A 16,854-nucleotide genomic window follows, 5' to 3' on the forward strand; every position below is an offset into this window, starting at 1 on the left:
CAGTATTACTGCCTATGCATTCAATTAACTAGGTCTCCTGAAAGAAAAATTTCCTTACCTGATGTTTCTGTTTAAAAAGAGGACTAGATTGTGCCTCGTGTTCAAGAACTGTCATAATTTCATCGATTTTCCCAAGTGAGTCATAAAAGGCTGTCATCTGCTTTTCCAATTCCTCCAACGGTACCAACAGCTGTTGAGACTCAGAAAGGAGTGGGGAGTAACAGTCTTTGACCTTTAAAAAAACAAAGACACAAATTCCATTGAAGGCCATGAAAAACCATAAGCTCGGGGCACTATTCATAGCTCTTGGGAATGTTTTATTCATTATAGGGTCGTTTTGTGCTTACAGATCTCCAGAGATACTCTTTAATGATATTTCCTGTATATTGTTAAATTTTGATGTTAAAAAAAAAAAAGCACTACTATTGTACCACTGAGACAAGTAAATGCTACGGAGCTTTCTCACGAAAATACATCTGTAGGATGTATTTGCTCATTTGGATAGGTCTTACTCATCTAAATTATGTCAGTGAGCCAGATGGCATCAAATTCCATTTTATGAACTCTGCAACCCATCTTCACATTGGGCTCAAAATCTGACCTAAGACAGTCATGAATGACCATTATCTAAGCCGACCTGGACTTTCCAACTTCATTTCTAAGAACTCCACTATTTGACCCCTTAACTCTAGACAAACCTACAGCTTGTTGATGTATTCCTCCCAGGGAGGTCCTGTGTCTCTCATAACCTCCTTCAAGCTCCATGCTTAGCCACTCTTTCCCCATCGATATCCCACTCACACCAAGCACTCATGTCATATACAAATTTATTCACAAAGGTTCTCATGCTGGTTCTCCCTCATCTGAATTGGCCCAGCTCTCATCTGTTACTTTTCTTTTTTAAAAAATGTTATTAATTCATACACCGCATTGTCTTTATCTTCATGACCAGCTCCTGAAGATGAAGATCTCCATCAAGTTTCTGCTTTGTCATATTTTTTGGAATCCAGGAACTCATACAATCTTCCAAGAACTTCCTGTCCCCCTCATTTTATTTAGAGTTGCTCCCAAAGTATTATGGGTTGATCAAAATATCTATTTGCATTTTCCCTAAGGTGGTATGAAAAAAACCCGAATGGACTTTTTGGTCAACCCAATGCTTTTGGAAACCAAGGAAAGGAAATTAAGTCTCTGTTAGTAGATCATTTATTTTTTTCTTTACCTTGTAATTATTCTCATGCTCTTGGATATACCAAATGAAGGAGAAACTCATAGAAAGCAAGCCACTGTCCTGTTGCCACAGGGCTCTGTTAAAATTACTGAACAAAATAAAGATAATCTGCTGACATGCGTAATAACTGGTATGCTTTCTAAATCTTCTCAGGACACAAAAGGAATCTTACCAAGATGCTACATCTGACACAGCAGTTAAGAAAGTGTGATGACTTACTTGTGTCTAAAGGAGCAATTTGCCCTCTCAGAATTGCCCTAAATCACTAAGCCCAACCTAGGCTGAGATGTGCCAGCCCAAGACACAGCTCTAAAGGCTGCTTGAAGGTTATCCAGTTGATAATGTTGACTCCAAATTGTACCAAATCCTTATAAATCATCTTGGATATTTGAAAGGATTTAAAATTAGCATTCTCATATATACCAGTTTGACAAAATTTTATCTTCTTTCCATGGCCTTGATTCTTCCTATTTCTACCTGTCTCATTTATTCATTTTTTATTTATTCCTTTTTTAAATGAATTCTCCACAGTATGAGACCAATATTCTCATATTGGTCTTTCTCTTTCTAAGTTTCCTTTCCTAATTAACAGGGTTTTCTGTTTTATTTCCCTTTGTTTTCCAATTCTTCATTACAAAATTTTCTCTTCACTTACATAATCACTCCTTTTTTTTTTTAAAGGAAAAAACCAGGTATTAATTACCCAGTTAAATGGACTTTGAGAACAATATCATCTTTATAAAATGCAACTTTAGATAGATAAAACATCCTAATGAAAATTCCAAAGCTGTTAAGGAAAACCCCTCAATAGAATAGAAATGACTTATGGGTCATTTCATATTCTTTGAGTTTCCTGCACAGAAGTGGCATCAATGTATGTATCCTAAGTCCAAAGTGAGCTCTGTGAGATGAAGAGGGAAGAATTTCACCATTCTGTGGTTGTGCAAGTGAAAAAAATGGTGTAATAAGGAGCATGTAAGTATGTCTAATATCAATACACCCCAATACAAGAGTATGCTGGAATTCTTTCTCACTTAAGTATATGATGTCTTCCTCCTCCTCTTCTTCTCCCCTTGCTTCCCATTTCATTGCTTCTAACTGGTCCTCTGTTGTTCCAGAGGAGGCTTACCTTCCTATTAAATACATGTACTAGTACTTCTAATGAAAGAGGCAAGGCTTTAGTTATCATCTCCATAGTTTCATTTTTTAAAGCTCATGACAAAGTTACTAGATGAAGCATCCCAATAAGAAATAAACACAGGATCTGCTAACAGGTGAATGAGTTGCCTGCAGTGACAGAATAGTAGTAAGATGAGCTGAAAGTGATGTTGGTCCTGAATGGAGTTTCATGCTTTAAAAATATTTTCCCACCTTGGTTAGTTGCTCTTTGAGCCCAGACATGGTTGCAAACATTTCGCTAGCTTCTTCTTGAGAGATCTCTTTGGTAATGAGGTGCGCTGTCTTTGTTATCATCTTATACTGAGCATCCATCACAGGTACCCTCTGTTCAATATCCTACATGAATCATTGAAATAGCTATGTTAACACATGTTACATTTACTCTTAATTTCAAGAGTTCATAAATGGATACAGATCAGTATGTACTGAATAAAATTCTATACTTGTAATAATATTTTGGAGAGTCCAATGATTACTTTCCTTCATTACTAATATATGATATATTGATATAAGAAAATAAATTAAGAAAATAAATAGAAATAAATATAAGAAAATAAATAAAATGAATAGAATCTAACAAATAAATTTCCTTAAATATCACCATAAATCCTTAGGTTAACATAAAGATAAGCAGAAGTAATCTTTACACTTTCAAAATACATATTAATGTAATCTGTAAACATTATATCAGGTAAATGCATGTTAACAATTTGGGGCAATTCTGATTTTAAAAATGAAACAACTTACTTCTTTAAAATAAGTAACACATTGTCATTGCAAAATTTTATAAATTAGAGATAACAATGAAAATTTAATACAGTCTTCTCACACCAGAGCCAACACCCTTACCACCACAAAGCTCTGCTATAATTACTTAAGCAAAATTAATATTTTTCCTGTGTGTATTTACACCAATTTTTTATTTTTACAAAAGAGGATGATGCTTTGTTTTGCTTTTATTACTTAATGATGTATTGGAAAAGTCTTTCCGTATCATTAAATATTCTTTCACTGATTCATTTTTGAGAGCTGCAGGGTATTCAAAATATATAAATAGCACAATTCATTTAGTAAATCCTTTATTGTTGGAGGCATTTGTTTAGAGGTATCTCCAGACATCTGTTTTTCCCGAGTACTTTATAATTCGGTTGTAGAAAATGAAAATTTCTATTAAAAAACTATTTTGAAGTTACCCTATGGTCAATCTTAAAAAATTTAGATAGCTTTTTTATGAGAGGCAGAAATCAGGATATGCATACATGTCACAGTGATGTCAAGGAGACACAGAAACAGTTCTTGTAATGACCTAAGTAACTTCATGATCTTTCTTTACACAACAGAATAGGTTTTTCACTTTGTGTTCCAGAAAACCAGCTCACCTCCAAGTCTTGAATTAATAACTTGACATTAATAAAAGAGACTTCTAAGGGCTCTGAAAGTTTCCTGCGGGCTTCAGTTGCAAAATCAGACAAGACAGTAACACAATCGTTGTATTCTTTCTTCATTCTGTCCAACTCATCAGCTCGAGCATACTGTTCAGAAAAGGGAGTGGGGCAACACAGAAAACCATTCAGCCAAGACTCAGGAAGCTTGTTTAACTTCCATTTCTACATACTATCTGGAATTGTTAGGTGGTAGGAAAGACTCTGATTCCTGATTCTTATTTTAGATATACTTGAAGTTAGTCAAATTACTGTGAAAAGAAGAAAGGAGCTAGCATAGAAGCAATGAATTACAATTTAAAGCACGAATCATTCCATGTAAGTAAGCTCCATCTGTCAACATAATCCTTAATCAAACTATACATCTCTGTTATGTTCCTCCATTACTAATTGGAAAGAATAAAGGACCAAATAGAAACATAACAGTTCTAAACACATCTGTACTCTGCCTTTATTAGCCCATACTATAACGATAAAGAGTCTCTAAACAGTCTGTTTATCACAACATTTATGACACACCCATGTTCTAGGCGTAAACGTATTTGAAAAACATACTTGCTTGACTTCCATAAACAACTCCCTCCATCTCCCATTTAGCAATAGTAATTGCTGTTTGAGATCACGGGAAACCATCTCATCACATGTTTCGATTAAAAAATTGCCAGCATCATTCATGGCAGTGTGCTGCTGTATCCAATGAGGCAAATTTCGGAAAAAATCCTAAACAAGAAACAATGCATACTATTGTAAATCATAAATCAAACGTTAATAAATGATATGAAAGTAACCAGACCAGGAGAAACACCTTGGTTCTAAAATTTGTGCAAATTCTAAGGTGAATTTTAACTTTTTGTCAAAATGGAAATTTTTAATAAAAAAGTTAAAAAATGTGAACTAGAAATTGTGCCTTTTCACACATTTTGCTGAAAACAAAACAAAACATGATGACCATATTCTGTTATTCCTATTTTACAGATGAAAAAGCTGAATGTCCGTGAATGTAATGGACTTATTCCTCTATTCTTCAGGCTAGTAAATACCAGTGCCAGAGTCATATAGAAGGTATAGTATTTTTAGGGAATATATAGCTTTAGGGAATATATATTTTTCAAGAAACACTTTACTGATTACTTTTGATACTAAAATCAAATTTTAAAATCTGAATACAGTACATGAAGATAATTAACAATCATGAAGATAAACTCTTCAAGGAAAATTTTAAAAAAGTAATTATCTGGGCCAAGAATACATAATACAATGACATCCTTCCTTATTTAAGGTTACACATTTGATGATGGAGCAGCTTCCACTGGATTTCAAATCGTGTGCATGAGCACACACACACATATACACTATGGTAAAAACCACGAACACCATTATTCAAAATCGATTTCACAAGTCGTGTGTGGGAGGACTTCCTACATAAACCGGTGAGAACACTTCTGTTTCTGGTGGTTATATTCCCTTGGATGAAATTAACACATATGACATCTGCTAGGGCACTGCCAGTCTAATCAGAAAAGCCAAAATCTGTGTGGGTTACAGTGCTCAGGTACATGAAAGTACTTAATCTACATGAAATATAGAATGGGAAACATATAAAAATTATACAACTGCTTGTATAACATAATAATCAAAGAACCAATCTTGAATGGCAAGCAGTAATTCTAATATAAGTGCTATACCTCTTAATGGGGATCTGGCATTTTAATGTTTTACATGAAAGTTGTTTTTCCATGAGAAAATACCAGACACCCATTGAGAAGGATATATACAGAAATCAGTCCATTTCATGTGATATTTTAATGTAAGTGATATTAAAGACAGGGATTCTTGCACACACCTGTAACAGGAGGAAAGAAAATCACTCCTACCCAGAAAACCTTGACTGACAGTTGATAAAATCCAAAAACAAACTTCCAGAGAGACAAACATGTGGTGACCCATCTGTTGAATCTGTATAATGCCATCACAGATTTTGGACGACGTTAGCCAAAATTGTTTTAAATGATCAGCATTCAGTCGCTCAGTCGTACCGGACTCTTTCCGACCCCATGGACTGTAGCCCACCAGGCTCCTCTGTCCATGGAATTTTTCAGGAAAGAATACTGGAGTGGGTTGCCATTTCTTTCTCTAGAGGATCTTCCTGACCCAGGGATCGAACCCGTGTCTCCTGCGTCAGCAGGTGGATTCCTGGGAAGCCCAAAGTTGTTTTCATCCTCCCCTTTTTTTTTTAGCTTTTATTTTTATTTTTTAAATTTAAATTTATTTATTTTAACTGGAGGGTAATTACTTTACAATATTGTATTGGTTTTGCCGTACATCAACATGAATCCGCCATCCTCTCTTAAATTAGGAAATCCACAGAGGCTGTGCTCTTTTAAGTCACAAACCTTATTGTGCGTATAGCGCCCTCTGCTGCCCACTGGGTTTGGATGCCCCTCCATCAGTTAATAGCTCTCTGAATGCAAAAGTCCAACGCTGTCTTAATGTTAAGCTTTAAAAGCAGAACATTTCTTGGTCTAAAGTAATTTACTAACCTGAAAGTGCAGCGTTTAAGGCAAAGTCAGGATTTGTGTGACACGTATGCAAACACATAACACTCCCTAGGGAAGTTTGCTGGGAAAGTCACCTATTTCCAAATTCGCCTGTGCTTGTTTCCTGTTTAAGTAGCAGTCTTACCTTTTTGGCATGTTCTGACTGATTTAGCATTTTCTCAGCATCCTCAAGCCAAGCCTGAAGACTAGCCACAGTATTGCCGTATCGGTCCCAGTTAGCGATGACTTCCTCCAGCATGCTCCGCACGCTCCTGACTTCCACGGAGAGGTTCCTCCACTGGGCAGTAGTTTCATTCATGAATTTCATCACATTCTCAGCTTCTTCCACTGAAACAGATAAGTTATATATATTTTAAATCCACAACACCTTTTTTCTAGGGTCTATTGGAGGGCATTCATGATTCTTCTTAGGATTTTAAATTTAACAGATGTAACGGTTAGAATCACATTCAGCTAATGTTGGGGATAGTTATATCTTATTCATAGGTATTTATAAAGATTAAAGAATGAATATTTAAAATTTCTGATAAATGGTATATTAATAATTGCATATATTTTGTTTGCATTTTATATGCATTCAGATGGACACATATATAGTACAATCATAAATGCTATAGTTCATTTTCAGCAAATATGAGAAATATATCTGCAAAATGAAAGACATATTTTATAATTGTGTCTTTCCATGAAATTAAGTTTTCATTTATTTCATTATAATATTCAGGTTAGTCCAATTTTGCCTTTAACCATTGGAATTTAAAATAGGTTTGACCATTACAATTTAGAAAGAGAAAACTTATTTTCCTTTCTTTTAGAAAATCATACACACACACACACACACACACACACACACACAGAGGATAGGCATAACACAAAGTCAAGGGAACTGAATCCAATATGACTTCTCAGGCCAATGGCATGGTCACACAAAGATTCTGCAGAGAAAAACTGATTGAATCATACAGAAACATGCGGGTTCTAAATTCTACTGTATTCAATACCACAACAAATTCTGTCTTGTGTTTTACCTGAACCATCAGCTTTGACATACATCTCAGCTGTCTGTTTCAAGATCTGGTATGTCACTTCATATTGTTCAAAGAACTTGCTATTTTCTATAAAAGACTAGAAAAAAGAGGGAATGGTTAGATGATAACTAATATAGGCTTATGCAGACATGCCAAAGTCAGTCTTCAGCAGTGCAGGTATGTGGCCATGTTATTCAAATTTACCAACCTCACTTTTTCTTCAAAACATCGACTTAATTCAACTGCCATAAATAACCTGATTATTTCTAAGAATATAACTTTATTCCCCACTTTTGCTTCTAATTCACCCCTGGATTGAGAAAATATTACACTTCTTCTCCACCCAAGGGTTTGTTTTTAGAAGAGACAGAAGCTTCTCCAGAGTATGTGGGGCTAACATTTAGAAAGCACCAAATTTGGAACAACATTTGAAAGTGTCCCACTGGGTCTTAGCTGTGGGATTCTGTTGCTCTTTGAACAATAATTCTGGTGGATGATGATTCTGGGGTATTTCAGAGTATAAATAACTGGCACAAGGCACACTTTCTTAAAAAGTAAATACAAAAATATTTCCAAGTAGAAAATTGCTAAATAATCATACATTCTACCCATGTTATCCATGTTCTCATATTTCTATTAATCCTTCTCCAGGGGATCTTCCCGACCCAGGGATCAAACCCAGGTCTCCTGCATTGCAGGCAGACGCTTTTTGACCTCTGAGCCACCAGGGAAGCCTCAGCAGAAAAATTAAAGATAAGATACATCTATATCTAACATGGTGGTGGTTTGGTTGCTAAGTCATGTTCAACTCTTGCAACCCTGTGGACTCTAGCCTTCTAGGCTCCTCTGTCCATGGGATTCTCCAGGCAAGAATCCTGGAGTGGACTGCCATTTCCTTCTCTGGGGATCTTTCCAACCCAGGGACTGAACCCAGGTCTCCTGCATTGTAGGAGCATTTTACCGCTGAGCTACCGGGGAGCCCCTATACCTAATATGTCGGTATGCAATTTACGTATGCATTAGAGTTACTATAAGCAAATGGAGACGATTGGAGGACACACAGGTGATTTTCATTATTGCTAACTCCAGGAAATATGAAATAATTCCTGTTTCAAAAATTATTCCTACTTTTCTAAAAGTAGAAAATTAAAGCAATTATAGATAACAACATATTACCAAAGGCTTCTTAATTCCTTTTAATAGCGTAATTAGTTCCTATGATTTAAACTCAGTAAAATACTTTGTGTCACTACTATAAAATATAAAATTAGTCTTCAAAAACTAGCTGAAGTTCTGAATAGGATGCTGATGAATGCTTAATGTGGAGATGCAAAATGCTTGTGTGCAGATGCAAAACTATTCACACAATAATTTCATAGGAGTCCCTAGATTTTATTAATAGAAATTTATAGCATTTCATGACTATATTTAAAAAGTTACATATAATACATTTCATACCATTTTATGTTTGCATTTACTACATAGTAACTATTCTTCATGGATATATTGAATAAAGCTGTGAATTATCTGGAATGAGGGATTCCTTGATGAATACCTTACCCAATAAGGGAAATAGGCTTTCTTATTTTTGTTGAGAATTGGTTAGCTCATTATTTAGCCTTATGTCCTATTCCCTTAACCTTTGCCTGCTTCCTAAATGGAGAAAGAGTAATTTAATGGAATTTAAACTTTGAATAATTTCACAAATAAGTAGGTCCTGATTTCATCAAACATGGATGATTACAGCTAATTTTCAAGACCTTGTAAGAAACTGAAGAAACAAATAAATATATTCAGCAAAGTTTTTAAAAATAGTGTCCATTTAGTTTGGACACAATTTCAAGGAGCTAATGGGAAAACAATTGCTCAAAGTGTCAAATAAATGGGAAACAGTGCCTACATCAGACATTAAAACACACACATGCTTTTGCTAGAGTGATTTACAAATTCATTATAAATGAACAAGAGAAAAAAGTTATTTCCAGTTTAATTTTTGGTATGGGTAGGGAGAAGAATGTTTTAAGAATATTATAAATGTAGAAATTCATTAAAGTACTTTTGAGTTTTCCTATAAGGACAAAGACATCACTTTGTTGACAAAGGGCATATGGTCAAAGCTATAGTCTTTCCAGTAGTCATGTACGGATGTGAGAATTTGACCATAAAGAAGGCTGAGCAGTGACAAATTAATGCTTTCAAAGACTCTTGAGAATCCCTTGGACAGCCAGGAGATCACACTAGTCAATCCTAAAGGAAATCAACCTTGAATATTCACTGGAAGGACTGATGCTGAAGTTGAAGCTCCAACACTTCGACCACCTGATGTGAAGAGTCAATTCAATGGGAAAAAACCCTGATGCTGGGAAAGATTGAAGGCAGGAGGAGAAGGGGGCAGCAGAGGATGAGATGGTTAGACAGCGTCAACGACTCAATGGACATGAGTTTGAGCAAGCTCCAGGAGACAGTGAAGAACAGAGAAGCCTGGTGTGCTGCAGTCCATGGGGTTGCAAAGAGTTGGACATGACTTAGCTACTGAACGACTACGAGTTAAACTAAATAATAAATTTTTGAGGAAGAAGCCTTATTTGTTACTTTAGTTTTAAAATTGTTTCATTTACTTCTGCCCTTTCTTTCTGAGTCCTGAGTAATTCCACTTAGCAACATGAATTATTTTGTCTATTAGAATCACTTCAGCAGGAGGACTGCTAACTCCCTTTTTCGCCGTGAGCCATCTAGACAAAGTCTTCAGAAGAATGCCAAATTAAGCACAAATGTGTGTATAAAATACCAGTGATGGGATTAGTTTATTTATTTTTTTTAATACAGCTTACATTTGGAAATCAAGTTCAACAAATAAGCTGTGTTGGTCAAGGGACTTTTAAAGTTGATGGCACTTCAAGAAAAGGAAGCTATTTCTTTATGCTGCAAAATTCAAAGAATTGGAAGGGAGTAAATTTCTACTTTGAAAAGAGAAATATAATAACTACAAAGCTCATCAATTTCACTCAAAGAGAGGTAAACCAGGCAATTTAAGGTTTTAAAAAATCAACTGAGATGTGAGAAGTACTTTCATTAGAACTGCCTATTGACTATAATAAAATCATTACAAATATTAGACTAAATGTTCATATTACATATGCTGCACCCACTTTATCTACACTTCTAAGAGCTTTTCTTCTATGTGAAAGAATGAAATACTGTCTCGTTACTTCCACTATAAAATTGGAGCATGTGTTAAATGACACAGTTATGTCATGAACAGTTCTGACATCAAGAACCAAACCAATCATCTTATTTACATTACAGTATGTAATCTCTTACCAGGATCCTGTGGCCTAATTTAATCAACAAACATTCGTGAAGTATTAATATTTTCTAAGAATTCCTGGAGCACTTAGGGGCTGTGTACCTAAGTGCCTCTTAAAAGAGGCACTTTTTAAAGGAGGAAACACATTCTCTAGTTTCCCAACTCTTAAAAAAAGTATCTTTTTTTTCTTGCAGATAAATAGAATAGAATTGAGAATTCAGATGAAGGAAAAGATAATTATGGAACTCTTATATCCCAAATATTACTTTGCTTATTTGATGATGTAGCAGCATATGGCTCATTACAATAATGTTTTTTTAGAAACCAAGTAAAGGATTATATTTAAGAAACTGATTTTATGGTTTTTTTTTTAATCTTCATGCACTTTGAAACAGTCTCTTCTGAGGACAATGATATTCTCGAAAACTCCAGAAGAATGAGAGAAGCTCTGTGGCGTGTGAGATAGAAGGAAAAATAATGAAGTGTCAGTCTTTGTTCCTTAGAAGACTTCTTATTATTAAAATTTTGGAAAAGATTATGTCTTCTAGACATTAAGTTATGTATAAGGTCACATAGGTAGTGAGGAGCTGAGTCCTGATCCAACACATTCCTATGTCACTGGTGGCCACACAGAATAATCTATAGTGTCCCAATAATCTCCCCAAGAATCCAACCACACCCTGCCCCAATACCATGCTGCCTATAATAACATAAGAGTAACTAACAGGCTGCAGCATGGAAATGTAAAATATTGTCCATTATGGACCAACATTAAATGGAACTGATGCTTATGTGAATGACATTCTTTAGTTCACTGAGCTACAGAATATCATTTCAATTATTTGGACTTTTCAGTTAAAATTTTTCTTTTTTTTTCCCCAGCCAATTTTGTTAGAGAGTAAAGTTCAGTGCATGCTAAGTCACTTCAGTCATGTCTGACTCTAAGGACTATAGTCAACCAGGCTCCTCTGTCTGTGGGATTCTCCAGGTAAGAATACCAGAGTGGGTTGCCATGCCCTCCTCCAGGGGATCTTCCTGACTCAGGGCTTGAACCTCTTATGTCTCTTGCATTGGCAGGTGCATTCTTTACCACCAGTGTCACTTGGGAATTCTCATAAAATTCATAAACACAAAGGCTTTTGATGCAGAAAGATGTGGATTCAAATCCAGATTCCACTTCTTATTAACTATGCCACTTGGAACATGTGACTTGAACATTCAAAAGTCCCATTTCATCAATGAAACAATGTGAAAACACCCAGCCCATAGGGTCGTGATTGAGATGGAAGATGACCCATGTAAAACACTTGGCACATGGAAAACATCCAATATCCTCCAATTATTAAAACTGCTGCTGCTGCTGCTAAGTCGCTTCAGTCGTGTCCGACTCTGTGCGACCCCATAGACGGCAGCCCACCCAGGCTCCCCCGTCCCTGGGAATCTCCAGGCAAGAACACTGGAATGGGTTGCCATTTCCTTCTCCAATGCATAAAAGTGAAAAGTAAAAGTGAAGTCGCTCAGTCGTGTCCGACTCTTAGCAACACCATGGACTGGAGCCTACCAGGCTCCTCCATCCATGGGATTTTCCAGGCAAGAGTACTGGAGTGGGGTGCCATTAAAACTACTGACCTATAAATATCTTAAACCTCTTTTGGAATAGAAGTTTAGGTGATAAATATATATCTTTCATCAGGAAATATTCATTAAAGCCCACTATATTTATAGAGTTATTAGCAATCTTACAAATAATTTTGCGAGTCACATTACAAAACAGTTTACAATTACCAGCTCAATGAATGTCTATTTATGAAGTAGGTAGAAAATACTGATTTTTTATCATTAATAATAATTCTTTAGCTACATATGCTTCATGTGAGAAGTTGAAAGAGAATTATTAACATCTTTGTGTTGGAACATTATCCTGGTGAAACAGTGTCATTAAGCATTTCAATCTAATTGGCTGTCCTTAAATAGCGAGAACAAAGACGGATCCTGAATAATTACCTACTGAGCTCAGAGTGTATGATTTGACGTGACTAAGCCAGAAAATATACATGCATATCTGTATTTAATATTTGTTGGACTAATGTAAATGCTCAAAGTTAAAAAGAAAATCAGATTTCTCATTACTTTCCAAAATCATTCAAAATGAATAAGGGAACAACATATTGTCACATATTTCACATTTTTGGACAAATGTTTCCCAGAAAATTATAGTAAATCTAGAGAAATATTTTTATTGCAAACTTGTTAAATTTTTTTAAATGCATGTTATTCTTTTAGCATGTAGAAAATAACATTAAAATGTAGCAAAATATATTACGGTTCTGGGATACTTCAGTAAAAATCTGATTCAATAAATATTCAGTCATGTTGGTAACAGAACCACTGAAACTAGTCAGGTTAGAAACGGGGTTATATTTTAAATGAATTAATTTATCAGTTAGAACTTCTAAATAAATACAAATGAAACAAAGGACTGAGATGTTAATTTTGTGAGCATATCTGTGTTGCTAATTAATTGAGGAGCATGTTTAAGAGAAATAAACTACTTTTAATAATTATAATTCTCTGATTACATGTAAATGGAAACTGTAGGTCCTACAGTAGGACCTACTTCCCTCATTAATGCAGGGCTACTAGTCTATGTACATATAGGATTATGTATACTGATAGCCCAAGTAGAAAATACTCTTCAAAAATTAAGTTCTTACAGGTTCACAGACAAAATTTTACTTTTCTTAGGTGCACACAGGAAGCAATGAATCTCACAGCATGGCCATAAACAAGGCATGCTTGAACTAATCTAAAAAAAAGAAATTAGTTCCCACTGAACAATTGAGAATTGTCCTAAACTACTCATGATTGGATTTTAGAAAGCTTAACATAATGTCTAAGTATTTTAAGTCAGCTTCAGTAGTGAGCTCACAATCAGTTGTATGCAATACAAAAGCTTTCTTTTTTTAAGCAAGAAAGCTCATCAAAATTGGTTCAATATGCTTAATGCTGCAAAACATTTTATACTCCAAAGAATACAGGTGTATATTTCAGATTGCTGTGAAAAGCTCACAGATTTACATTAAACCCATTTTACACACTGGTAACTTAAGGTTTAAATTCAAGATAAAAGTAACACTGTCCAATAAACTGGAAGGTATTAGGTACTAAACCCAGGGGACCTCTGACCTCTGTCAGAGCTGCAGGGAGACTTACAATGTAGTTTTGCAGAAGTAGCTCCACTGAATCTCTCCCCCCATACTTGATGATCCAAGACTTCAGCTTTGACTCTGCAAGAACCAGCAGTGAGAGCAGACGGTACTTTAATTCCAGAAATTCCATTTTCATTAAGTGTAGCTCTGATGTGGAGGAAACAAAATGAAACCTAGAAACAAAACACCGAGAATTTACAGAATGTAACTAATAGTAACAGAAAGGGGCTTACTTAACCTGTTACACGTCAATATTAAATAAAATGCAGGTACAAGGTCTTCTAAACTCTGGCTGATCAATCACTCTCAGGAAAGCTGGTTCAGTTTCTAGCTCTGGGTTTAAAGGCAAATCACGATTGATTGAAGTCTTTGATTTAGTTCTTTCTCCTGCCAAGATCGCGCGCTCTCATCTGTTTCTTTTAGAAGCTGTTTTTGCAATATTACATAATGTTCCTCACAGTACTGAATAAAAATACAGCCTCTGAAGAAACCATTTCTGTGATTTTTTCAGGCTGTGGGTACATGCTGGTTTACTCTTTTCAACTAATCATGTATTAGAACATTGGCATTCTCAGCACATGCTATGGGAACCCAGGTTTTATGTACCAAATGCAAGCATCTACGTAAAAAAAAAAAAAAAAATTAGAAAGAAACGACATGGAAAAAAAGCATCCACCGAGCCTTTTAACTACACTTCATTCAAAATCAGATATTCTCTTACCTCTCAGCCATGTCCTCTAATTGATCAGGTGGCACTGGGATCCCGTTCACAGACCTGGTTCGGTAGATTTCATGGAATGCTCTTTTGTGGGCATCTGTGTTTTGAAGCAGATCCTAAGATACAATTTTTAAAAAAAATAAAAAATGAGGAAACATGTTCACAGGAAGCTAAGAAGCATAATTTTCAGCCTGCACGGATGAGTCAATGTATTCAACAATTTGATGGTGCTGCCACAGCCGTACGCGGCTTGGTGCCGAGCACAGGCTTTTACCTTGTACAGGAGCCTGGGTGCTTGTCCATAAGGCCCTGTGCTAGAGCCGTAGCTAATAATTATGGCATCTTTTAAACACACATGACACTTGCACAGCAATGCATTCAGACATTTTAAAGGCACATGGTCCAAAGGAAGATGTAGTTGGTGCTATAAACGATAAATGTTAGCATTTTTCTCTTTCTCTGATTTTGAATCTGTTGGTTTTCCAAAGCTTAAAACTAGGTACAACTAGTTTAACCCTTTAAAGGTAAAACTAAAAATATTAAATTCTCTATTTTATTCTGAGTGTGTGCAGGCTACCCTAAAGTCATGCTTGCTTGCCATCTTAAAGTAAATCAATTACATTACAACACATTATGAAAACACTCTTATGGTTAGAAGATTTCAAACAAGCACAGGGAATGTCCCATTGATATCACAGTGGGAAGAGTAAATATGATGTTTATAAAGACTCTGTCTAGATTGTACAGAACTCCAAAAACTTTTAATAATTTATTTAGATAGATTTGTTTTCTGAGTTTTTCTTTGTTAGAAGATATATTTATATGAAGATTTACATGTCCTTCACAGTTCCTAGCTAATTTCTCACATAAAAGCAAAGAAGGAGAGAGGTGAAAGCAGATTCATGCCGTATTTTCTAGAGCTTAGGTGGTTTCTCAGTAGCAGAGTAAATAGCCAACAGATTGTCACTCATTGAAAAATAAGATACATTAAGCTACCAGAATGAATTAGAAAAATCAACACTCTTTTGGGACTTCCCTGCTGGTCCAGGGGCTAAGACTCTGCACACCCAATGCAGGGGGCCTGGGTTCAATCCCTGATCAGAGAACTAGATCCCACATGCCACAACTAAAAGTCCTGCATATCACACCAGAGGTCAAATATCCTACGTGCTGCGACTAAGACCTGATGTGCTAAATTAAAAACATATATATATATATATATTTTTTAAAATTAACTAATAGTGTTTCACACTAAGATTTAGTAGATTAATCAAGGAAAATAAAAGCAAGAAAACAGCCTAAAACATAAGACACTTGATAGACAGGACAAATGAAGGCTTTCATATATAAATAAAGATGCTAAAGTCATATGTGTTTGTTAACATAAAGGATTAATTTTCTTTTAGTTCAGAGGATGTTATTTGTTACAGTGTAGAAAAATATTCCAGCCCCAAACTATTCCTATCTTGATATGTACTTGCTATTATCACCTTCTGATGTGCTTTGAGACTGTAGGTAATGGCACAGATATTCACAAGTTCCCTGTTCTCAGTGGGAGGGCACCACAGGCATCTCAGAGCTGATCACAGAGAAGGGCGGACCATCCTAGAGTAGCTATTGCCTTGAGTATTTCAATCACTTGTCTGCCTCCTTCTTAATCTGTAGACACCGTTCTATAGCTTATATCTTGACCAAAACTCCCCCAAATGACTTCAGGGCAAGCTTAGAGCCACCACCACTCCGACCTTTATTTGTTCTGTGTAATGTATGGGTGGGGGTCTGTGACTCTTATTGGAATTTCCAAATGTCCAGTTGTCTTCCAAGAAGCTTTCCCTGTTGTAGTTTTCTATATCTGTTAAGTCACTTCAGTCGTGTCCGACTCTATGTGACCCCATAGATGGCAGCCCAGGCTCGCCCGTCCCTGGGATTCTCCAGGCAAGAATACTGGAGTGGGCTGCCATTTCCTTCTCCAATGCATGAAAGTGAAAAGTCAAAGTGAAGTCACTCAGTTATCTAATGACTTGAAAAAATATCTGGACAAGAAATCAAAACAAACAAAAACATTTTTAAATGTGACAAAATACAGATGCTGTGATGCTGCTGGGTCCTCTGAAAGGCTGTCTCACTACAAAGCAACCAGATGCTGAGCACAGCGTATGACTTTAGTTCACTCGTGGGCTCA

At 35.8% G+C, this 16,854-nt stretch overlaps 1 protein-coding gene across 13 annotated transcripts in view; it reads right to left on the bottom strand.

The window, feature by feature from the left end:
- Positions 1 to 16,854, bottom strand: part of SYNE1 (spectrin repeat containing nuclear envelope protein 1) — a 492,337-nt gene that overhangs the window by 326,106 nt on the left and 149,377 nt on the right. For all 13 annotated transcript variants that reach the window (XM_018053370.1, XM_018053378.1, XM_018053374.1 and 10 more), the window contains 8 exons: positions 14,676 to 14,788; positions 13,959 to 14,127; positions 7,439 to 7,535; positions 6,535 to 6,737; positions 4,408 to 4,572; positions 3,790 to 3,942; positions 2,603 to 2,746; positions 59 to 232 (listed from right to left, as the gene is read on the bottom strand). In XM_018053370.1, the coding sequence (XP_017908859.1) occupies positions 59 to 232; positions 2,603 to 2,746; positions 3,790 to 3,942; positions 4,408 to 4,572; positions 6,535 to 6,737; positions 7,439 to 7,535; positions 13,959 to 14,127; positions 14,676 to 14,788 (1,218 nt within the window). The remainder of the gene's footprint in view (positions 1 to 58; positions 233 to 2,602; positions 2,747 to 3,789; positions 3,943 to 4,407; positions 4,573 to 6,534; positions 6,738 to 7,438; positions 7,536 to 13,958; positions 14,128 to 14,675; positions 14,789 to 16,854) is intronic.

Source organism: Capra hircus, chromosome 9 (assembly GCF_001704415.2).
Source record: "Capra hircus breed San Clemente chromosome 9, ASM170441v1, whole genome shotgun sequence".
Classification (NCBI taxonomy): Eukaryota; Metazoa; Chordata; class Mammalia; order Artiodactyla; family Bovidae; genus Capra; species Capra hircus.